The sequence below is a fragment of the Physcomitrium patens genome, chromosome 16, assembly GCF_059467195.1.
Source record: "Physcomitrium patens ecotype Gransden chromosome 16, ASM5946719v1, whole genome shotgun sequence".
In the NCBI taxonomy this organism is placed as follows: domain Eukaryota; kingdom Viridiplantae; phylum Streptophyta; class Bryopsida; order Funariales; family Funariaceae; genus Physcomitrium; species Physcomitrium patens.
In genome coordinates this window covers 3376201-3398682 of record NC_143425.1, presented here as the reverse complement: position 1 = coordinate 3398682, position 22482 = coordinate 3376201, and the positions used below count along the sequence as shown (strand labels likewise).

General features: G+C 37.0%; 4 protein-coding genes across 5 annotated transcripts; 1 reads left to right on the top strand and 3 right to left on the bottom strand.

Annotated features, from left to right (window-relative positions):
• Positions 1-1894: 1894 nt before the first annotated feature.
• On the bottom strand, positions 1895-6334 carry LOC112293616 (ruvB-like protein 1). Its single transcript, XM_024543263.3, has 13 exons — positions 6238-6334; positions 5860-5995; positions 5453-5641; positions 5063-5194; positions 4553-4702; positions 4265-4420; positions 4012-4146; positions 3801-3866; positions 3336-3442; positions 3007-3106; positions 2649-2740; positions 2397-2466; positions 1895-2228 (listed from the first exon to the last, which is right to left on the bottom strand). The coding sequence occupies exons 2-13, from the start codon at positions 5938-5940 to the stop codon at positions 2136-2138; spliced, it is 1371 nt and encodes a 456-aa protein (XP_024399031.1). The 5' UTR covers positions 5941-5995; positions 6238-6334; the 3' UTR covers positions 1895-2135.
• Positions 6335-6624: 290 nt separating this feature from the next.
• On the top strand, positions 6625-8532 carry LOC112293617 (putative pterin-4-alpha-carbinolamine dehydratase, chloroplastic). Its single transcript, XM_024543264.3, has 4 exons — positions 6625-6891; positions 7200-7369; positions 7791-7995; positions 8184-8532. Exons 1-4 carry the CDS (start codon positions 6693-6695, stop codon positions 8273-8275), a joined length of 666 nt encoding a protein of 221 aa, XP_024399032.1. The 5' UTR covers positions 6625-6692; the 3' UTR covers positions 8276-8532.
• A 5241-nt stretch (positions 8533-13773) lies between these two features.
• LOC112293798 (uncharacterized) lies at positions 13774-14878 on the bottom strand. The gene is made up of 2 exons (XM_024543644.3): positions 14235-14878; positions 13774-14020 (listed from the first exon to the last, which is right to left on the bottom strand). The coding sequence occupies exon 1, from the start codon at positions 14744-14746 to the stop codon at positions 14249-14251; it is 498 nt and encodes a 165-aa protein (XP_024399412.1). The 5' UTR covers positions 14747-14878; the 3' UTR covers positions 13774-14020; positions 14235-14248.
• Positions 14879-16194: 1316 nt separating this feature from the next.
• LOC112293350 (uncharacterized) lies at positions 16195-19835 on the bottom strand. 2 transcript variants are annotated; one of them, XM_073539562.2, is made up of 5 exons: positions 18833-19835; positions 18264-18458; positions 17678-17988; positions 17429-17536; positions 16195-17305 (listed from the first exon to the last, which is right to left on the bottom strand). In XM_073539562.2, the coding sequence occupies exons 1-5, from the start codon at positions 18950-18952 to the stop codon at positions 17233-17235; spliced, it is 807 nt and encodes a 268-aa protein (XP_073395663.1). In that variant the 5' UTR covers positions 18953-19835; the 3' UTR covers positions 16195-17232. The 2 variants fall into 2 exon arrangements, with proteins under 2 accessions (XP_073395663.1, XP_024398414.1); XM_024542646.3 differs by having other exon boundaries at positions 17399-17536; positions 18833-19833.
• Between the last annotated feature and the right edge of the window lie 2647 nt (positions 19836-22482).

The window sequence follows — 22482 nt, the reverse complement described above, 5'->3', positions numbered from 1 at the left end:
TGTTGCCTGTACTCCTAACCACGTTTTCTTGAACGGAGGACAAGCCGCCTTGGAACCGACTACACACTGAGACAGTTATTGCCGAGAAAGAACTCGTTTTCATCGTCCAACCATAAGCCCCAGCGTCTGAACTCGCGTACCTATTTCGTATGGTTGATGATGACAAAAATTTCCCATATGTGCCACACCTTTGACTAACCCACGAGTTTCTACAAACCTTCATCGTTTTCCGTTTCCCTGTCCCTCTGCCTGTCCGTCTGTACCGAGTTACAGCAAACGACCTGCCTGTCAACACAGCCGGCTCTCACCACTTCTGCATCCCTCCTGACAATCACAGTCTCTGAATCTCGGTTTCTGCGCGTTAATCGGTCTCAGATTTCATCATCATGATGTGGAAGGCCCGGGGAATGGGGGCTTGGTCCTTACTAACCAGGGCCATCTCGCCGACCACAAAAGTAACCAGCCAGTTCATGTTTCTTCTTGTTGTTTCCTTTTGTCTTTAATGCACAAACTTCGAGAATTATATGCAGATGCCAGTCCGCAGCTCCACGCTACCCACCCACAACCTGGCCAACTCCGCACGTAAAAACTGTCCTGGAAGCGACGCTGAACATTACCTGGCATTGCCCAGACACAAATCACGCACCACCCCACAAACAATGCGCACTTGAATTGAATCCTTCGCAACCAGCAGAAGAAGAGGTCTGTGTTTGTGTGTCGTTCAAACAGGACGATGCATGAGCTCTCTCACGCGGATAATTGGAGGATCAGTGTAATGCTCGTACCCATTTCCCTGGTAGTATGCAATCGTGCGTGATCCATTCTTCTCCAGGCACGCCACTGTGGATATCCCTGCCCTGGCTACGAAAGATTGTGGACCAGTGAAGATTGCTTCTCAAACAGAAGAAAGAGAGCGAACCTTCGCTGCGCCTTCCTGTCCCTTTCCGAGACTCCACATGAGTCACGTGCAATTTCTAACGTGCTACCGCGAGTGAGCAATCCACGTCTCAGTCCAGCTCATTGAACTCATGCGCCTAGGCACTTTCCCGCCATCTGCTTCCCGCTTTGTACCCCAGCTCCACGTTTTTCCCGCCACAATGAACTCAATTGCTGTTACTTTATTCTTTATTTTCGAACTTTAAAGTTGCGTGGTTTTGCTTTGGCTTTTAATTATAATTGAAGTGGGTTTTACATTATTAACTAAATTGAATGTTGATAACGTTTGTTCACTCTCAAGAATTAGATGTTTGCATTGATGGCAAGTTTTCGGTTTCAGGCTTTGGAAATTATTCTTTTGATTATGTGTTTCTAGTTTAGCTTTAAGTGATAATTTATCAAAGCACTGAACAGTAAACCTCCATTTACTATCCTATTCCATATTCCCGCATGATATTGAAGTCTATGGAAAGCTCTTGAATGCACACATGAATGAATCATATACTCTTTAATCATGCAAATTGAGTTAATATACTTATTTTTTTCATTTTCAAAGCTTCGATTATTGCCAACAAAAACCACGTATGATTATCAACCCATGGCACTCCCTAAATTCAGACCAGGTTGAAGCAGACGTGACTAGGTTCTGCTACCTTTTGGCAGCTAAAAGCTTCTGCAGTGCAACAAGTAGAATCGCCATGAGGGTGAAACTGGCCAACCTAGTCCTAATGGACGATCTGTAAGCATCCTCTGGGCGGCCTCAGTCATAAAGGGAGTCAGGTTTCAATCACAGAAGACACCCTTCCACGAACTAATCAGAGAGCAACACACTTAAACCCTGTGAACATGTTCTATGGTAGTGTTGAAATAGTAAAAGCAGCAATTTTTGTCTAAAACCCAGTGAGCACTTACAGATAAGCATTCAAACCATCCATATGCATCCAACGTCTAGAGTCGGTTATGAGATGAAATTAATTCACATGGAAACATAATAGCGAACAAAATTGTAGAACCCAGTTCATTTACTTCCTCTCAAATCTAGGTAGAACATCTCCGTGATGAAAATATATGGACCTTGAATACCCGTCTGCTTGATGAAGAGAGTTGAAAATCAGGTACTGCTCAGAACGTTTAATATGAAATAAAAATCATACAATTACGCTCTTTACTGTATTGATTAGCAGGACTATGCTTTCAACCTATTGTGAAACGTATTTATCAGGCTGCTCTTGCAAAAGTCGAGCAGAGGCTTTGGCGTCCAGGAAAAGCGTTGCAATATCCTCCAAATCTCCCTGCAAGAAAGAAGTTTGGTTCAGAATAAAATAACGGAACTCTCTATCAGAGACTGTGTGATGCCAGCTCTCTATCAGAAATCGGGGATTCTTAGCAGCGAGCCAATGGTAAAACACCAAGCAATATAACAAATTCATTTTTACTCTGCGGCAGGAATAGAAGCAAACCTTGCTAATCTGCTCGCGGCCATTAGTTTTCGCCACAATACTTGCTGGTGTTAACAGCTGAACAGCGTGCCTGAAAAGTCAAACAAAACATTGTAAGTTAGCTACACTACTTGAGCCATACCCCTACCTATGATTCTCAAGAGACAGCACCATTCGCCTTCGACTTGAATTGACCAATCTAATACGGCCTCAATCACAAATATCTTTCCAAATTAAAAACTATCTGAAATAGAGGTAAGAATGGAGATTCACCTAAGTGATGTACGCTCTCCTATTTCTCCCAGATAAGCAAGAGACTCTTCATCCACAGACAAGCTTTCCACAGTAGCTCGAATAGCTAAAATCTGCAATGCAAAATCGACGGACGTTAGTAACCTCAAACTTTGTTAAGGAGGTGATTGGGAATTACATGTTGTGAAAGGCAATAACCAAACAAAGTTCTGCTGAACTACGCTACACATGAATTGATAAAAGATCAACTCGTGTCAGAAATCAATGCATACTAATCGATCATAGATAAGCAGTGGCGAAGGAACAAAACATATGCTGCGAAGAAGTAATAGCTCATGCATGTGCTTGATTAGAATAAATGAAATACATAACAGCATACCTGAATCATTTCTGCTGGGGTATAAGGTAGTGTTCTGATAATAACTAGGCGATCTAACAAGTCAACAGGAATACCATGTGGACTGCTAATATCAGTTCCCCTGCATATTTTAAGACGAAAAATCCTTTAGTAGAGCATGACAGCAGATTATCAACTTGCGTGCATCGTTCAATACTATTGTTTACAAAGGAGGTCACCCATGAAAAGAAGGTAAAGAAACAATCCCAACCTATACATCAAGCGTGAAAAATCTTTCTCACCAATGAGCACTACTAAGTTGAGACATGGTGAAGTTAGAAAGAACAGAAGTCTACAACATTAGGACATACTTTATGTGGCAAATGCCTCGATTAGTGGCAAATACGACAATGGGTGCCAATGAACTTTCGAGAGCACGATTCAAATACGTGAAACATTCCATGTCTAGCATATGCACCTGCAGTACGCCATAAATCCACGTCAGTATTTTTCCAGCCGTTAGTTTGAGGAGAACATACAAATGGCCAACGAAGCAGGCACTTCTTGAAATAAATCAAAATCAAGCATCATTTAAATCGGTGGTTTATCTCTCTCAATGCAATGTTCACTTCAAACAACTCACACAAAGAAGTTAAACAACAAATAAGAGAATTCAGGACACTGTCTCCACGGTTTGAGGCTAAGTCAATTAATTTGGTCTACTCATCCAATATTCAGCATTAAATTGAATGGCATGGTTTCCCATCAATAAAGTTTACGAATTAAGGAAACACGTCATGCAAGCCCAGCTAACTAGACTGAAAGAATTGGTTTACCTCATCCACGAAAAGAACACCTGGAACAAGCTCTGCCACACCTTGATCAATATATCTGTTAACAACCTGCACCACAAATGAACGAGAAACCATCTCAAACTCGTTGCCCTTCTGACTCAGCATTACCTCTTGATTAATAATATAATGTTACAACACGACTTTGTACGAGGTTTCTTGTCCATACTCACAGCACAGCGTCAAGAAAAATTACCTTGTTAATCTCTTGTCGTAATTTATCAGTAATTTCAGTCTTACGAGGTTTCATCATCTGGCCCATCATGGACAATATATCTTGGCCTCCTTGAGGGCGAGCATTTGCAGCATCTAGATCATGGAGCGTGACATCCTATGTACCATAACACATAGAAATGGGCATAAGATTACAAGCATAAAATATACAAAGGATACTGTATAAAGAATCAAGAGGGCTACACTGCAACGAGCATAATAATCATAGCACTAACCTGAACAATCTCTTTCTTTTTGTGAACTTCTCCTTTTGGTAAAGGCACATACTCCTCTGCTTCCAAGTCAAACTCTGTGGCAAAGGCATCACTTCTCCCAACCCTCTTCACTGCTCCGCTGTTGGCTTCAATGTAAATCACATCACCAACCAGCACCTTCACAACCATGCGTTACATTAGAATGTTTGGGATTGAAACGTGAAGAAAAACCGTTCTTGAAAGCATGTCAATATTTCTCGATAAGTTTCCTACTCATTCAGTTCTGACTGTGAACAGAACAACGCTTACCTTCTCTTTCATGAGAGCGTCGTAAATAGTTGGGTCCAGTTTCAACTGCTTGGTTCCTTTCACAGTCTTCAGCCCTATTACAACGTGGCTAATGCTCTTACCATACCCTCCTGTAGTGCTTTCTGTTTCTTCAGGGGAGAGCTCTGTCACCTGCATAGGTTTCAGACATAAATTACACACAAAAAATGAATAAATTGTATCCAGGAGATTGCAATCAAATTGCTTAAAAAGAGACGGACCATGACCTTGAAGAGGCTGTCAACACATAGTAAGCATTTGAACCCAACTCACATTCGATTTTGACATTCGACATCACTTTATCTTATTCGAAAAATATCAGCATTAGACTATCTTAGTCGATTACCTCATGATATTAAGTCAATCTAATTTCGTCAATTGTTTGAGATTTGTCGCAAGAATCTTTTATTGATTTCATGGCTATTGCTACAAAAATCTACCATTAAATATGAATCGTAATATCCTATAGAGCCGGAAAACTTGTTGCCTTACCTCGCCCTCGTAAACCTCTTTGTTCTCTTTAATACGAAGCCCAATTGCACGGCGGAAATTCTCCATAAGAACTTCCGTCTTCTTAACTTCTGATGAGTAAACTTCGGACCCTACCATTGGGCAGAATGGAACCTGAAAAGGGAATACAAACCATGGCTCGATGAAACAATAGGAATGCCCAGAGAAGGAGGCTTTCAAATCATTTTCAAAGCATTCAATCAATACTTTCAAAGACTTAACAATTGAATTAGGAGTTCGAAATACAGCTCAAAATGTCCTATACTCGCAGGATATGTGCTCCAAAAGTTCTAATATCCCATAAATGCAGAACTCGTAGGAGCATTGACATGAGCCTTGACACGTTTTCAATTGAAGAAGCATTGCCGTTACCTTACTACCGAGTTCCTGGGCAATTCCAAGAGCCAGAGCAGTCTTCCCCGTTCCAGGAGCCCCGGCGAGGAGAAGTGCGCGGCCGGCCATCTTCTTCTGCCGGATCATGTCCACAACCAGCCCAGCAGCTTCTCGAGCTTGTTCCTGGCCAACGAATCCAGCGGCCACATCCATCGCTGTGCCATCCTCCTGGAACCCGAAATGTGAAAAAAAAGAGAATGCACATCATTCAAACCGTGCGATAGTCAGACATCCCTCCGCCAACATATCGATGCTCTCATGCTCCTTCGCACCCAATACACGATTTAACCCCTCAATCCGAACATAAAACCACAATTCCAACAACAGGTCCTAATAAAATACCACTCAAAACACGATAAACTTCAAAACTGGCGGGAAATACTAACCTTGAGGCCCAAGCCTTTGATGTGCGTGTGAGAAGCAACTCTCTGCTTTTTCGTAGTGGATTGCACCTCCTCGATCTTCATCCTAACCAAACCCTATTCCAATATTCTCCCTATACTCGCGTCTCCAGACGGATTCCTTCGCACAACCAAAATACACAAACCAATAGCGCGAATTCGCTTAAACAAAGAAACAAATAATAACAAAACAAGGAATGAGGAAAAAAATAAACAAACACACAGTCAAAAGCAACCGTCCATGTCCATTTGCGATGACAAAACTGACGAACCCGACTCAAAAATACGCTCACAGTTCATAACCTCGCCAAGCCACTCCGAAACCCTAACTTATTTTCGCCACAGCAATGTTCATAGCCTCACCTTACAATCACTTGCAGAAGCAAAACGATGAAGAATTCGAAGGATCGTGACCACCTTCGACGTCCACTCACGCCAATCTGAAGTCCTCTCGCAATTCAAGCTTCGATACAACGCCGAAGAATCGAGCCGCCAGAAACAAATTCGGGTGTTCGTTACAGTTGGCGATGGCTGATACCCGTTAAAGTTGAGACCCTAGTCTCATAACTGGGCGGAGCTTTGGGAAGCGGATCCTTGGATGGTTCTCTGGCGGTTGTCAAGCAAACTCCAGAGCATTTCACTGGTGAGAACTGTTCTGGAACGTTCTGGCCGAGGCGCCAGTTACGCATAGAAACAACCTCCAGGATAGATAAGGTGTGGTGCTGGAGCTTCTTCTTGCGGGTGATGAGCTGCTGAAGGAAACAGTTCATGAGGCGGAGGATTTGGTGAAGATTGCTGCAGATTCAGATCCAGCGACCATGGCGATGGCGTTCTCCACCACGCACCGCGCGCTTGTTAACGTAGGTCAGCTCCAGCTCCTCGCAGGCCCCTGTAGCAGCTGCAAGTTTGGCGTAGTCGCTGTTGCTGTTGGGAGGAAGAGATGCGCTGGGGAGAGGTTGATGGTGCGAGCCAACGGCGACATGTTGGGTGATTTCGGAGCTCGTGACCCTACCGCAGGTCAGAAATCGAGGAGGATTCTGTGGTGACTGTGGTTTATTTCTAGGAAGGATTGAGCTAGCGCTACAGGGTTTTGTGGGATTGGTTCTCGGTTCGAAGTGCGTAGGATATCATGCAGATTTTGTCGACATCTTTCGTGAATTGGGGTATCGAAGGTGGCTTGTGTGTTATGAGAGTTTATATTTGAAACCGCTTGTTGTACGCCATGTAATTGGATTTTTCTCCTATTTCGAGTGATCTCACTGATTGAGAAAGATGTGAAGGGGGTAAGCATTGTTGACAATTGTGACTTGTTTTCAAATCCTCAGGAGAACTAGGAAGCAACTTTGGGGAGAAGACGTTAGGTAATGCGTCTACCGAGCACCAAATTTTAGTTCCGACATTGTCTGTCCTGAAACTTTCTGAGAGGACAATTAAACCTCTCGCAGAGAATACAGCTCCCATGACTGAGGGTGAGGCGAAGGCTTTACTCCGCAAGGTAGTTTGATCATACTTCTCCGAACCCTCCCAGTGTATCTCCATGATTGCATATAGAATAGAATCCATGAAAATTCCAGTAGAATTTCTCTTTCGCTCTCACTTGTGTAATTTTACATCTATCGTGTAGCTTGATACTCAACCCACATACTTTACCTCAAAATGCTAGTTCATGGGGACTGAGAACGGCGAAAGGGAACTTAGTCTCCCGAATGGAGATTGATCAGTATCTTCTTAAAGAGCTACAGTAAGGGAGAATTGCAATGCTTTTGATGTCGGAATAATTCCTCCACTTCTCCATTTTAGTAATTCCATCAGTAACAGTGTGTATTGAATATTCCAAGACAAAAAAAATATCGCGTTCTTGAACCCTTGAACTTAAGAGTGCAGAATAACAGCCATTGTCTGTGTGATTTGAACAGGTTGTAGGTTGGAGGCTTGTGAATCTGGGCTCAAGCGAAGCAGGGCTTAAGCTCCAGTGCGATTGGCTTTTGAAAGATGCGGTTTCCGTGACTGAATTGAGCGCCCGCATTAGTAAGGTAGCAGAAGAGGCTGAGAACTACCCTTACGAGATTCAAACGCTGGATAGCAACAAAGTTAGGGTCGAGATCTGGACTGCTTCGATAGGTGAGCCCTTCTTTCCTTTTGCTCTTTGCTAACTAAGACATACTCCAGCTCAAATATTGGATTCTGTTTCAGATGAACTCTCGACTGAGGGTCTCTCAGCTTTCTTTTCTAGTCCCACTGTCAGGATTGCCTTTCCTTGCCACTGTAGTTAGATGTCATAAACCTAATGATCTGTAATTGGGTAACAGGAGGCTTGAGCGAGAATGACTTCATCTTCGCGTCAAAGATAGATCAAGTTGAAACTAAAGATCTGACCAGAAGGCTTCGGACATGGTTCTAGAAGTGTACGCGTGCTAGGTATACAATTCTTAATGATCTATAGCATAAATAGGACTGTTGACAAGACCTTTACCTTGTTCCCGATTTTAATCATTCTATTAGCATATCCGAAACAGTGAAGGCAGACAATGGGCCTTGATTACACCCAGTCTAGTCTCATACAGAAGATTGAACATTCCTTGCTCATCGATAGTTGCAATACCAAGCTATGTGTGTCGCATTCTCTCTTTTCAATCAGAAGCTGTTGTTGCTAAGACCTATCGTGATTCATCCCATCTAAGAAACTCGTAAATGTATCTGTCCTTCTCCACACATGCAACAAATTATGCATAGGTTGGCACAGATCCTTAAACAAGTTGGAACGCATTATGATACTAGTTATCACTGGTATTCTTTAAGGATTATTCTCCACTTCAGGTGAAGGCTGTTAAATTTTTCAACAAATGTGACGTTATTTTCTAGAAAAATATTAGACCTTTGTTAAGATGAAGCTCAATTCATTGCTCTGTGAAGAATGATTAGGGTAGAGTGTTGTAATCTTCATCAACGACTCTAAATTCTGAGAGGCCATGCAAGTTTCTGAGTTTGTTAAATAGAGGATCTCAGCAAATGTAACTCACAGTCTATCATACAACAGTCTCCAAGGAGTGCATGGATGTGTAGTCATTGTAAGTCTTCACACCTTGAACTCAACACAAGTGATAATATACAAGAAATCAACCAAAATGTTAATCTTTTGCACTGACAACAGTAGGATGAAATGTGAAAGAATATTTGGCGTTAACAGAAAAGGCTTCAAATCATGATAAGAATATCAATTATAATAATAATAAAACAGAAGATACCTCTAGACATGAATATCTTGAATAATCTTTCCTCATTTATTCGCTCACGTATGTAATAGGTACATGTATGCCTTCTAGAAAATGAAATGTATGTAATCATGAGAAATATGTTGTCCTCTACTCTTGTTTTAAGAGCATTTTTGTTTGTGTTGTGTCTCTTTTCAATGGTAATGCTTAATTTGGAGTTGTAGACTCTTTAATTTTTTAATGATGGTTTAAAAAAATGTTCCATCAATTATTTGATAATATTTTTGCATTATTTTTCAAATTTTTGTTAAGGCATAAATTTGTATTTCAAGTGATGTTGATATGTGTCTTTATGTTATTGTCAATAGATCAAGAAATTAAGTTTTTATTGGACACATGACTTTTGAATTCTCAAATCAACCAACTATTTCTTTGTCTTTTTAAAATAAGTTTTAAAAAAGACTAGCATATTGACCCATCAAATTAATGGGAGGAGTGAACTTTGTTTTGTATTTTAAATCAATAGCTCTTAAAGAAATGCAAATCCAAAAACAATATGAAAAAACGAAAAAAATCAAATCACATTAGAATCTTTTTTGATTGTTTGATATTATTAGCAAAGATAATTCTTATGTACTGCAACAGATAAAATAGCTAGATTAAATATTTTTAGAAAAGACTGTGGAAATTGTGGTTTTTTTGCCTTGCTGTTTTTGAGATAAATAATCTTAATTGTATTTGGAGAAGTATATTATAAAAGTGTAACAAACACAAAAAAGCAACATATGTAAAAGTGCAACATATTTCTTTACATTGTAAAACAACATAATATTATTACCCTTTAGTGTATTGAATAATAGAAATATCATTGTATATGTGGAAATATCAAAATTAATTTTTATTATAAAATATTATTTGTATATTATCATATTAAATATTTGATTTCAAATTTAAACAAAAATTTAAATACACATCAAATATAAAAATCATTATCTTTGAATGTTATTTAGATGTTTTAAGTAAGAGAATATATATATATATATATAACATATTTTCTAATATTTTTTATTTTATTTTATTTTATAATATTTTATAAAATTTAAATATTAATCTAACTACACATATAAATAAAAGTAATTACACATACAAATTTTGCTAACTTAAAATTAATATTATGTTTTTTTAAATCAAGAACATAATTTTCATGGACATATATATTTGCATAGATTAAAAGAGTTAAATAGTAGTAAATAAAAATAAATAGAAATAAATAGATTTGATGATATTTTATAGATAAACTTCTTGGAAGCTTTATAGATGTGGATGTGACTTTATATATGTTTGCAGATGATTGATATGTTAAAAACTTGGCCAACAAGTTGGCCATGTGGCAAACATATAAGAAACTTATCTTGTAAGCTAGACATGTATCTTGTAAGTTGGACATGTATTGAAGGTCTTATAGATCATTGTTGCATAGCTACCAGTTAGATAACATATATGAAGGAGAGAGTGAAGCCTTCTTCACTATTGTCAAAGCCTTTTTTTGTTCTTAGTCTTGTTTTAATAGTCTCTAGTCTTCTTAACTTTGGCAATAGGTATTCTAGTTCTAATATTAAAATATCTTTGAATAAATATCTAGTCTTTTCTAGTCACACAAGGATGTATTGAAGTTTTTATTATCTATAATTTAATCCTTCACAATAATTTATTATAAATAATCATAATTGGACAAGAAACAAAAGATTTAAAATGTGAATAAAATGAAATAAAATTACCAACTTAATAACAAACTTTTAAAATATTTGAAATATTTTTGAAATATTTATTAAAATAAAAGCTTGTAACAATATCTAAAAAAATAAAATGCAATAATATATAATTTTTAATATTATATAATATAATTATATTATATATTAAAATCTAATAAATGTAATTTTTAATATTATAGAATATAATTATATTATATATTAAAATCTAATATATATAATTTTTAATATTTTTTATATTTTAAAAATAAATGAAAAAAAATTATAAGATTTTTATATAAATTTAAGATAACATAATAAATATTTAAAGCTATAAAAAATACTAAATTTATATTTTAAAAAATTATAACTTATTAAATTTTTATTTTTATCATATCTTGAGATTTATTGTATCTCTTGCACATTTAATTATTTAATTATTTTTTAATTAAATATATGATTTTGATACATCTAAAGAATGTGAAACAAAACACAACTATGTACATATGGCTTTAAATTATAATTTATTTTATATTTTTATTTAATCTTATTTAAATTTTTTAAATAATTGAAGATAAATAATAATTTTGAAAATTAGATGAGATTGATTGTCTTAAAATTCTTTTGGTTAATAAATAACCACTATTATATTATATATTCAAATTGGATCAATGTTAATATGTAAAAATATTATTTCTTAAATATACAAAAATATTAATAAAGATGAATTAATATGTATGTTTAAGAAAATACGATATTTATATTTCTTGTGAAGTAATGTATAAAATGGTATTACACATCTTCAATGTAGGAAACAAAAAATTAAAACAAAATTAATTTTTAGTAGAAAATTTTGGCTATTCCATTCTTAAATGTTTTAAACAATCAATTTGAATATACATTTTTAGTATTTTGGTCATAATATTGAAGATTTTTAAAGAAATAATTTATGGATTTTAAAATAAAATCATTTAAACTTTGTATTGAAGATAAGAAAGATTTTTTTTTTTTTTTTTCGATTGTATTCAAAAAAAGCCTTTTTGTTACATTGATTTTAATTAAATATTATAATTTATTACATTTAAATTATATATATATATATATAATCAAGAAATTTATAAAACTTACATAGTGAACAAAAATAACTTTTGTACTTAAAAATGAATGTAATTTAAACTTACAAAAAAAATACAAAATATTGTAAAGAATTTGTAAATTTTCTACATGCCTACAGTGTGCAACTCCAGATCTAATATTAGAAATTTATATAAAATAAAAATTTTATCCAAAGCCACTACAATAAGATAGTATAACTTTTTTATATTTAATATAAGCATCCAAAATTCTTATTTAATAAATTCTAAAGAGGCTTACAATTATAATATGTTTAAAATGTATAACTCTTTGCAATAATATAATAAGAAAAATGTTTTGACAAAATTTACTACCATGTCACACAAAACTCTTATTATGAAATTTTCACATCCCATATTAGATATTAATATCTACATAAATTGTATTAGTTTTTTAAAAATATTAAATTTATCTTTTCTTATTCTTTAAATTTATCTTTAGCTTGATATCATTGCATCCAAAAAGTAAACAAAGAAATTAATCACTCAATCTAATTGAAAATATTATATTTAAAAAATCATAAAACAATTGAATCTACTTTAATATATATATATATATATATATATGTGCGTGTGTGTGTGTGAGAAAATATTTAAAAAATCATAAAAAAATTGATTTTACATGGTTAATATGTCTTTAATACTAAAATTACACATATTATATAGTTGACTTTTGAGATAGATTGATGCTTGAAAATGTGTATTTTTAAATATTTTCATATTAAATAATATGTAAATTACATTACATGTTTTACAATACTAGTGTCAATTTAAATTATTGCATGTTTCTATTAAAATTCGAGCTATTCAGATAATTATCTAGCATATTGTTCATAAGTTCTGAAAAACAAATACCAATTTATTGTACATCCTCTTGAAAACCACAGTTTTGCTTACACAATGATAGTATGTTACATTGCTACTTCAACTATCTTTATTATTTCATACAAACACAATTGGACCATCTTGGTTTTGAAATATGATTTACTATTTTAAATTCACATTGATGAATTAAAAAGAGAAAATGAAGTAAAAATAATAATTGCATCTACAAATTAGTAATATATTAATGATTTAAGAACAAATAAGATACAAATGATAAATTTGTTTTCACATATTCGAATATGCATTATCCATGTGTGAATATGCATTACCTTTGTGTGAACCAAAATAAATAAATAAATAAAAAAATAAAAATTGCAAACAGTCATAAGGGAAAAGCTGTAATCCAAAACTCCAAATGTATACAAAACTATACTCACAATTATTTTAGTCTATGTATGTGTTTTTGAATGAATGAACTAATGAATGAATATATATATATATATATATATCACAATTCACCAACTCCAGCTCTGCCAAGCACAAACTGTGAACACGCGGGAGGGGTGCTCACAGGATTGCCTGTGCAATTGGTGATCCAGTTCACACAATGAACGACGTCTAGCACCTTCACATTTCTACGCAAAGGTTTGATGAGGAGGCAGGCACATCAGTCACAAAGATGCACATAGTGCGCTTGGTGTTTCTACACTCAAAGAGTATAATGGAACTAGAAGCATGAGATTAAGGCCCCACCCTGCTTCACGTACAATACCTGCAGAAATGATAATGTTAGTCATATGAAGATGATTCTAGTTGCAAGCAATTTTCTGTTCAAATGTTTGCGATTCACCATCGACTGACAGAGAAAAGATTGATTCCTGGTAGTGCATGCCAACGAATAAGTAGAATAGAAACAACACGATTGTAGACACCAAATGCAGTTCTGGATCATTTGATTAAAAATGCAGTAGAAACCGTGTCTGCCTTGAAGGTCGGGACCCGCTTAAGGTAGGATTTTTTTTTTTTTTTTTTTTTTTTTTTTCTTGTTTTTTATGTCATGGAAACTTCTGGTTTTTTATTCAATAATAAGTGGTAAAACAATCGACCAGCCAATCATGCTGGGTAAGCATCAAGTCGCCCTCAAACAATACTAGTTGGATTCCACACAATGCAGAGTTCTTCACCCGATTGCGCATCCCTCTAAAAAAACCTCGCGATTCAGAAATCCCTGCGACAAATAGACAAAAATAAATAATTAATTAAATAAGTAGGATTTCAACTCGTGTATGTTGGTGGAAAACAAAGTATTATCAACTGCGAAGGACGATCGGCAAGTGTGGGTTTTTTTATCAGCAGATACGAAGACATACGCAGTGTGAGTAAATCGATAACAGTCCGGACTAAACTTTATTGGAATAAAATGGGAGGGTTTCGTGTCGCACCTGGGATTGTGAGTTTAGAGCTTGATCGACAGGATGACCACTTCACCAATGGTGACGAGGAGGTACTTGGACTTCCAGCTCCAGCTCTCCACAGCGGTGAGCACCAAAAACTTGTCACCCTTGAGCTCCTTGTGCCCGAAGTGCTGCAGCAAGTTGATCTTTAAGTTCTTGGTCACAGTCTTGTAGGTCTTATTCTCCACGATGACGACGACTTCAATGCTGGGGTACTTGGGGGTGAAGGGCGCGATCGAGCTCCATTTGTGGGGCGGGACAACCACCGCCCTCGAGATCAGGGGCTTCACCAACTTGAAGGTCACGGCCCGCTTGGCGACGTTGTGGAGGATAAGCTTCAGGGAGAAGTCATGGTCGTGGTGGTAGTGGTGGTGAGGAGCAGGTGCCGGAGCTGGTGAAGTAACTGGTGTAGTAGCTGGTGGAGGAGCTGGTAAAGAATTGGCTTGAGCCGCAACAGCCAAAGTCACCAGAAGCGCGACGAAAAGCAGCGACTTAGCCATGGTCTTAGGTGCTGAGAAGCACTGTGATCGTTGCACAAGCAAACGGCAGTAAGTACAATCTGATCGGACTCGGGTGCTCGTCAGTACTGATCAAGGAGGAAGCGGCTAGCAACGCATGTTTCGAGCGGAGGACTGAGGAAATATATACAGTTTGCATGAGCATATGTTGCGGCGACGATTCTCCTCTCCCTACCAACTCGCTTATTATTATTAGACCTAGTGCATGCAACCTACAGTTTACGTAACCAAGTGCTGCCATATCCAGATGTGTATTTTAAACTAGTGGGAATGGGTATCATTCGATATCCGTAGTAATGGGTTCAATGGTGTTACGGTTCGCGGCACCCGTGACACCGCGAGTTACGTCATGCACTTGCAGCTGCTTGTTTGCCGTGCCAGCACATGAACTTACACAAGAATATGCATAAAACTAGGCTTCCGCCAAAAATTAGTCGGCACTGAAGGCGCTGTCTGGTACCGGCAATAGTGCCTGGTCGTAAGCCCGGGAAGGCTGATCCACCTGCTTAGTTTAGAGCACGTAGGCGGGAACCCCCGGCGCAGACGACTGCCTGCGCAACTGACACCGCACAGCGAGAATCTCTCTTCCCGGAAAGTCTGAATTGATCCAGTTGCTTCTGACGCCGTTCGTTGAAACCATTCGTCGATTTTCAAAATTGAAGCACCAGAGCAAGAAATCGAACTCAAGCTCAATGTGTCAGAAATTGTGATTCAAGCTCAAGCTCGATGAATGCTTTTGAGAGTAAGCAAATTCAGTATGATTAGCCGAGTCACACCGTGGCTCGGTCGCATAGTATTAAGTCCTTGTGCTTGGTGGGCATGTGAAAAGCCACTGCGTGTTCCACTCGGTAAAAACGTCCGCCGCATCGGTGCGGTGGAAAAACATAGTACATCTTCGTCAAGCTCAACGGCGACGTCGTTCTACCCATCAAACTGTGGGCTAGTGTGTGTTTGATAGGCCTCCAGATCTTCTCACTCATCATTCCAATGTAGAGTAATTCATTCAAAGTTTTGCAATCGCATTTCGTTTTATCCTTGTTGCAACATGCCTGCAGCACTGACAGTAAAAGCACATTCGTAAGACAGGCAGCTGCCTGTATAATACAAGTTTGTTGTTAATATCCCCCCCCCCCTCCTCTTCAGCGCTTCGAGTACTCGCACCTAAGAGCATCGACCGCCAAAATATTTACTAAAATTACGCTACACCGAACTTGTCGCTAGGCGCGCAATGCAGAGCTGAGAATCCAGTTCCCTAAACGATGCAGTTCTAGCGCTGACAAGGATTTACAACAGCCACAACCATCATTCGTTGTGAACGACATGTTCAGAACTCATATTTATGGATCTACCAATCAGAATTTAGCTTCCAAAACCTAAGGGATTCGAAACACGCGGCGAAATGAAAACTATTTGAGAAAGACAGAAAGAAAGAAAGCAAGAAGATTACCATTCAAGACTGCAAGGCGCAGTCAGAAAGTAAAATGGCTCACCCATATCGTAATCACATGAAATATGATAGCGAAAGACAAGCCAAAGATAGCATGGTGAAGTGAGCACAGACAGGATAAGTTGAGTTCACTCAGCTCCACAAACGCACTTCAAGAGCTCTGCTTGTATGCACAGACCTAAATAGGAATTCATTACAGACCTTCTGGAGAAGCAGATCACAAAGCCAACGTGGCTATAAAATGAATTCCTAATCCTAACTAGAGTACATCTGATCCTTACACTCGTCTACCGACCAATTATTACAGCGCAATGGCACAGAGTAGATTACTGTACGCCCCGACCATCTTTGCAGAACGACAAAATTTTCATTAAGGCTTATTGGGGTTCCTCCAATTTGGCTTGGCCGCACATTCCTTCCGCAGACGGATCTGTCTCCTTCACACGGTCTCTGTCTCTCGGATACGTGTAGTACAAGAAAGTGATGACCAGGAAGCTTATGAAGAATGGGCATGCAATCAGCACACACAAGCCGTGAGCTAGGGCCTTCGCATTATGAAAATCTGGAGTAAAGTTTCCCTTCTGTGAATGATAATGGAATAAACTTTGCGCTAGTATTCCCACTAATGGTGCCCCAGCAGCTGCCAATGATTTCTCAATAGCCTGATCGATCGAGTACACTGTGGTGTGGAGTTCAGTTGGGACAATTTCAGCAAATAGCGGTCAGTTTGTTGCTGGCGAATTCCACGACATCAAAAAGCTCATGAAGAAGAAAATCAAGCCATATGCCCACGCAAACCTGACGATCAGCGGTAGTCCCAACAAGAGGATCGCTGAGAGAGGTATACCGACAAAAGTTGAAAATTGAGAACACATGATACGCCAAACATTTGGGAATCGTCTGGCGGCTGTGTCACCTAACCAACCACCAAAAATAGACCCAAGCATGTTGCCGATTGAGAGGAGAGCCACCAGAAAAGCAGCCCGAGTGTGACCAAATCCAAGTAGCTCTAGCCACAGTGTCATGAAAGACATGGCTTGCCACGGGACTTGTCCTGCCAGGCCCTGAGCCAAAATAACTTGGAAAGTAGGAACCTGCAGTCGGAATCAGTTTCTTAGAGATGTAAGGCATAAATAGGAAATAGGTGTTCATGAAAGGTGTTATTGAAGTAATGCAGAGAGCAACACCTCATGGGAGAGAACCATAGAGCAGATAACCTCATCTTCAACACTTTCTTTGTCCCTTTCCAGAGCGTTTTGACCCGCCTTTCCTTCTGTGGACATGTTGGAATTGTTGCGTTGCCATTTTGATCAAGTGACCCATGACTGAACAAGGGAAATGCCACTAATCAGAAATGATTTGGTATGTAAATAACTATCTTGTCGGAGTTTTATCATAAAATAAGGATAGAAAATGGAGAATTTCATACACAAACGCCATCTGACATGACGAAAGCGTTTACTAACCTGGGTATCCCTGCTGTCCGAGAAGGCGGTTTTGAATCTTCGGCAAATAGATAAATTGCAACTGCTAGGATCAAGATTACGATCGCAATAAAAAAGAATGCAAAACGCCATCCAGCTAAAACCCCTACAGTCCTCGCAGCCAAAAATGTCGCAAAAACACCACCCAAGAGTGTTCCAACTTGGCCGGCTCCATGAAGCCAGCCGAACCCCATTCCTCGTTGGCTCTCTTCATGCATGTCAGCAACAAGCGATTGTATTGCAGGAACCACCATCGCCAGACCAATGCCATTGAAAGCTTTCACAATAGCCACCTGCAATACATGGATCTCAACCTTAAAAAAAATTCAATCAATAGCTTTGATATTCAAAAACCAAGTCGTTCAGGCATAAAAACTGAGATCTTCCAGCAAATCAAACCCGCTTGCACACTTGCACATGACCGATCATTAGAAACTTGCTTGTCATGAATTCAGGGCTGTACTCTACATGTTATGTGTTCATCAGTAGCACGTTGTTCTGGAAACAGGACAACGTATTTCAAGCAGGAGAACTGCACACAAGATTAGTAAGATGGTTTCATCGTTACCTGCCAATAAGCAGTGCACACCCCAACAGCTGCATTGGCAATAGCCCACGCCAGTGCACCACTCGCAATGATAATAATTCGATCATGGTTAATTGCCAAATAGGCAGCCAAAGGAGATGACAGTGCTTGAACAAGTGACCTTATAAATGTTAACGTTCCTAACGCTGCAGATGTTACTCCAAAGGATTTTCCGACCTGCACACGTTGTCTCTCATTGACATTGATTAGTGCACTTGGTACATAGTTCATTGCAAGACTAAGAAACAATAAATAAATAAATAAATAAAAGTATCAGCACGGAGACTTAAGGATGGGGTATTGTAATTGTGTGTCTAATTCAGTAATCTCAGTCATTGCTATCAAGTATTCTTACACTGTCAGAATTTGTGTCTAAGTAAAGAGGACTCACGTGGAACATTCCAAAAACTTGTGCATAACTACAGACAGCCTCTGAAGCCATAATACGTAACCAGGCAGAAACTTGACAACATGGAGTCCAATCTCATCACATGAAACAGTCACCAAGATTAGTCAAAAGATTAACGTTGAATCTTAGGAAGAGTGAACACCTGATCGTAGACAGGTCGAAGGAGGGCCTCACCGGCTCGCTCCAAAACAGCAGCCAAGTTGATAAGAATTAAGGTGAACCTGCGACGTTCTCTTCCCCCTTGCCCTGCTGCATTACCCATGGCACCAACCCTAATCCAGGTGTTGTAGAAAAAAATTCCGGTGCAACTCAGGTCGACATCTGATGCAGGGAATCTCGAAGACTTGCCTCAGGCTCTTACAGAGAATCCATCGCACAAGCAGTATATCGATGTGCTGCCAAGGCGTCCGCAGCTCATTCAAGGAATCCTTCGCAACCTTTCTAATGTATGCAACTATCATGTCACCCATTGCGCCCCACTTGGGGCACTCGGCCTTATAATTCCACACTTGACACTTTACACTGTCCTCACGGTCAGCTTGAAACATGTCAGCTGCAACCAACGCTAGCAGAGTGACACCTCCATCACCCTGCACTGATTCTATTCATGAAACAACATGAGAAAAAACAAGAAAAACAAAAACCAGAGACAAAAATGCGATTCCTCTGATTCGCTTGGAAAAATCTACATGGGCAGCACTTACGACGACGACACCTGGTCTGCAAAGTATGGTAGAAACGTGAAATTGCAGTAAAGGTTCGGCAGTTCACGCGATGTGCTTCGTTTTTATCGATCTTTCGAGCTGATAGTTGTTGGGTTCGCTTGTGACAGCGATGCGGGCGTTCAGTTTCATGGTGGCGTCGATTCAAGGAAGACGATTGTGTGATGTTGGCTAGCAAAGAGGTCTGCCTTCAGCGTCTTTTGCTGCTTCGGAAACTCAACTGAGCTACACGGTATCTTCATGCTTTTTCCAAGTGAAGGCTGATTCAAGGCTCATGCAGCGATTGCACACAAGATTCTTACGGCTCAACGCCAAGGTCGCGAGCTGCAGATTCCGGCAAGCAGCGACCATTGTCGCGGGAGCTAAAAGTGTCGCTTGTAGGGTTAACGCCGCCACCGCCGCGATTCTAGAATTTATCATGTCTTATCTATAATATTCAAATTTTACATTTTTTTTTTTTTTTTTTTTTTTTTTTCACATAGGGGTTTTTCATTAGGGAATATGATCTTCTAATTTTAAAAACAAATGTTCTAGTTCTGATGCTTTGTTTGACGGTGTTGTTCATGTAAAATTTTAATGGATAAGAACTTAAACTAATTTATATTATACATAATATTTTTTTATTTATAATTTTGGTTGATAAATGGAATTTAGGCTGCACTTCTAATAGTTTATTTATTTATTTATTTTCATTCTAAACTTGAAGTCAGGTATCTTTTGATTTCTCAGTCACTTTATTACTGAAGAAAATAATAAGATAATACTACCTTTAATTCAAAGACATCTAAACAACATCATTTTTGAACTATTAGTAGTTAAAAAATATTGACAATACCTTACAAATTTTCCTCAACAAAAGTATTTCATTTATGAGCATTTAGTATTCTAATGTTAATTTATCAAGTATTCAACATAAATTCAACATTTCAAGAAGTAAAAAAATAAAAAAATAAAAAAATAAATAACGGACCAAATCTGGATTCTTTTAAAATTACAAAAAATTGTACTTTACAAGAAGAACCTTCCATCACATTGTATTTATAAACTTTAAGCATTATTTATTTGAAACTTTACACAAGGAAAATACTTGATTTTCAAAATTAAGAACACACAAGTGTTGTAACCATATTATTGAATTTATTAGAAATAAGGTTTGTCCAGAGTACAAATTAATTACCTGAGAAGTTTGATTATATCAAGATGTGATTTTTTGGTTTTGATGATGTGATATATTACCACCTTTGTCATGAAAGACATGATTCTTGTTACATCTTCACAAACAAAACCAAAAAAAAGAAAAAAAAAATTGATACTTGTGAAAAGGCAATTTTTCAAATATTTATACTCCACCTCTTTGTATGAATCATAGACAGGGTTTAAAGTGAAAAATTAAACACTAAGGAAAGTTTTTACATAAAAAGAATTTATGATTGTTGACAAATCTAATATTTTTGAAATGATTGTTCTTTGTTATAAGAAATAATTACACTGAAGTAAGTTTGTAACAATCTTTCCTAGGATATTTAAATAATTTCTCATACATTAAGTGATATAAATTGAAGCTTATCCAGTTCAAAATACATTTGAGAGATTTAGATTTTACTATTTTGTCTCCATGTTTATTGAATGATAACAAAAACAAAACACAAAATACAAAAGTTATAAATAATAATTTGATTGTCACACACTAAAAAAAACAGGTCAAAGAGATCGTTGTGAGATAATTTGAAGCATTATTTTATGATTATCATAATTATAGTTGACTCCTCATGCATTCAATGCCATCTACGTTTACGAAGCCTTGCCTCCCTCCTCAATATAACTGAGATTTTCCTTTGAATGAAGGTGCTCTCAAAATGGCGGGATTGATGTCTGAAGTGTCACAAAAGGGGTTGGCCCAATAGAAGAGCGACTATTTGCTAATCTACGTGGCAAGAATGTGGTCTGTTCCAATGCCCACGGTCATGGGGTGAGCCAGAAATGGCCAAGTAAGGATGGGAATTGTTAAATCAACCCTTTTTTTTTTTGCTAAATTGACCCATTTAAATAAGAATCACACCCTTTTGCAAATCAAGCAAAGATACAAAAGTAGAGCCCACAAAGCTCCTCCATCACTACAAACTCCCAAAGTATAGTCAGGCCAATAAAAAAACATAGTCGTAAAAAATGAAGAATACAAACATTAAGAAATGATGGGTTAATTTGCTAAAAAGGTGGGTTAATTTAGATTTTTCTTAAAAGAATTATTGTGTAATTTTTTTAAGGATACTTGATGTAAAAGAAATATCTGTAGTATGTGTGTATACATATATATATATATATATGACACTGCTAATACTACTACAATTTTTTAGATTGCCACAACTTATTTATATTAATTGTGTAATTATTTTTATTAAAATTAAATTAAACTTCTATATAATTTGAAAAAAATAAAAATTGAAATATCAACAAAGTATTTGATTGAAAAAGTAAAGATATACATTTAGGTGGTGACATCTCTAGTTACAAGAATCACAAATTTATTAAGAAAAAAGTTGATATGCTTAAAACAAACTCATTGATTATCCTTGAATAAGACTCTCATATCAAAGCAATCATCTTTAGTTACAAGAGTCACATATTTGGCATCTTTTATTTGGATACATTTTTTTATGTATATAATTTTTAATTTAATTTTTTTTTCAAGATTTAATTGATTTGATTTGATTGGATATATATATATATATATATATATGTATTTTCAGATTATGGACTAATTCTAATTAACAACATATTCTCTTTGATTCATAAAGACGGTTTGTCAACATTTCAACTAATATTAATAAAATGGTTTATAAAAGATAAAAAAGAAATGGATTTTATTTATTTATTCATTTATTAAGAACCACAATTAAAAATATGTAAAACTTATCTAAGAGAAATTAATAATAAAATAATTTAAAATCTAATCCACTCTAAAATAATAATTTTTTTTTAACAATAGTTGAATTCTTGCATTACAAAATCTTAAATTGACAGACTTTTTATGTTCACATCAAATATATATATATATATATATATATAACCA

Coding starts and splice junctions, on each gene's coding strand:
- LOC112293616 (XM_024543263.3), bottom strand. CDS start 5,940: ATGAAGATCGAGGAGGTGCAATCCACTACGAAAAAGCAGAGAGTTGCT. Junction 4,703..5,062: donor AAGAGGTTTACGAGGGCGAG/GTAAGGCAACAA, acceptor AAACCTATGCAG/GTGACAGAGCTCTCCCCTGA. Junction 2,467..2,648: donor GGAGAGCGTACATCACTTAG/GTGAATCTCCAT, acceptor TTGACTTTTCAG/GCACGCTGTTCAGCTGTTAA.
- LOC112293617 (XM_024543264.3), top strand. CDS start 6,693: ATGGCGATGGCGTTCTCCACCACGCACCGCGCGCTTGTTAACGTAGGT. Junction 6,892..7,199: donor AGCTCGTGACCCTACCGCAG/GTCAGAAATCGA, acceptor TCAAATCCTCAG/GAGAACTAGGAAGCAACTTT. Junction 7,370..7,790: donor CGAAGGCTTTACTCCGCAAG/GTAGTTTGATCA, acceptor TGATTTGAACAG/GTTGTAGGTTGGAGGCTTGT.
- LOC112293798 (XM_024543644.3), bottom strand. CDS start 14,746: ATGGCTAAGTCGCTGCTTTTCGTCGCGCTTCTGGTGACTTTGGCTGTT.
- LOC112293350 (XM_024542646.3), bottom strand. CDS start 18,952: ATGGGTAATGCAGCAGGGCAAGGGGGAAGAGAACGTCGCAGGTTCACC. Junction 18,459..18,832: donor TTCGACCTGTCTACGATCAG/GTGTTCACTCTT, acceptor CAACGTGTGCAG/GTCGGAAAATCCTTTGGAGT. Junction 17,306..17,398: donor CTATGGTTCTCTCCCATGAG/GTGTTGCTCTCT, acceptor TTCCGACTGCAG/GTTCCTACTTTCCAAGTTAT.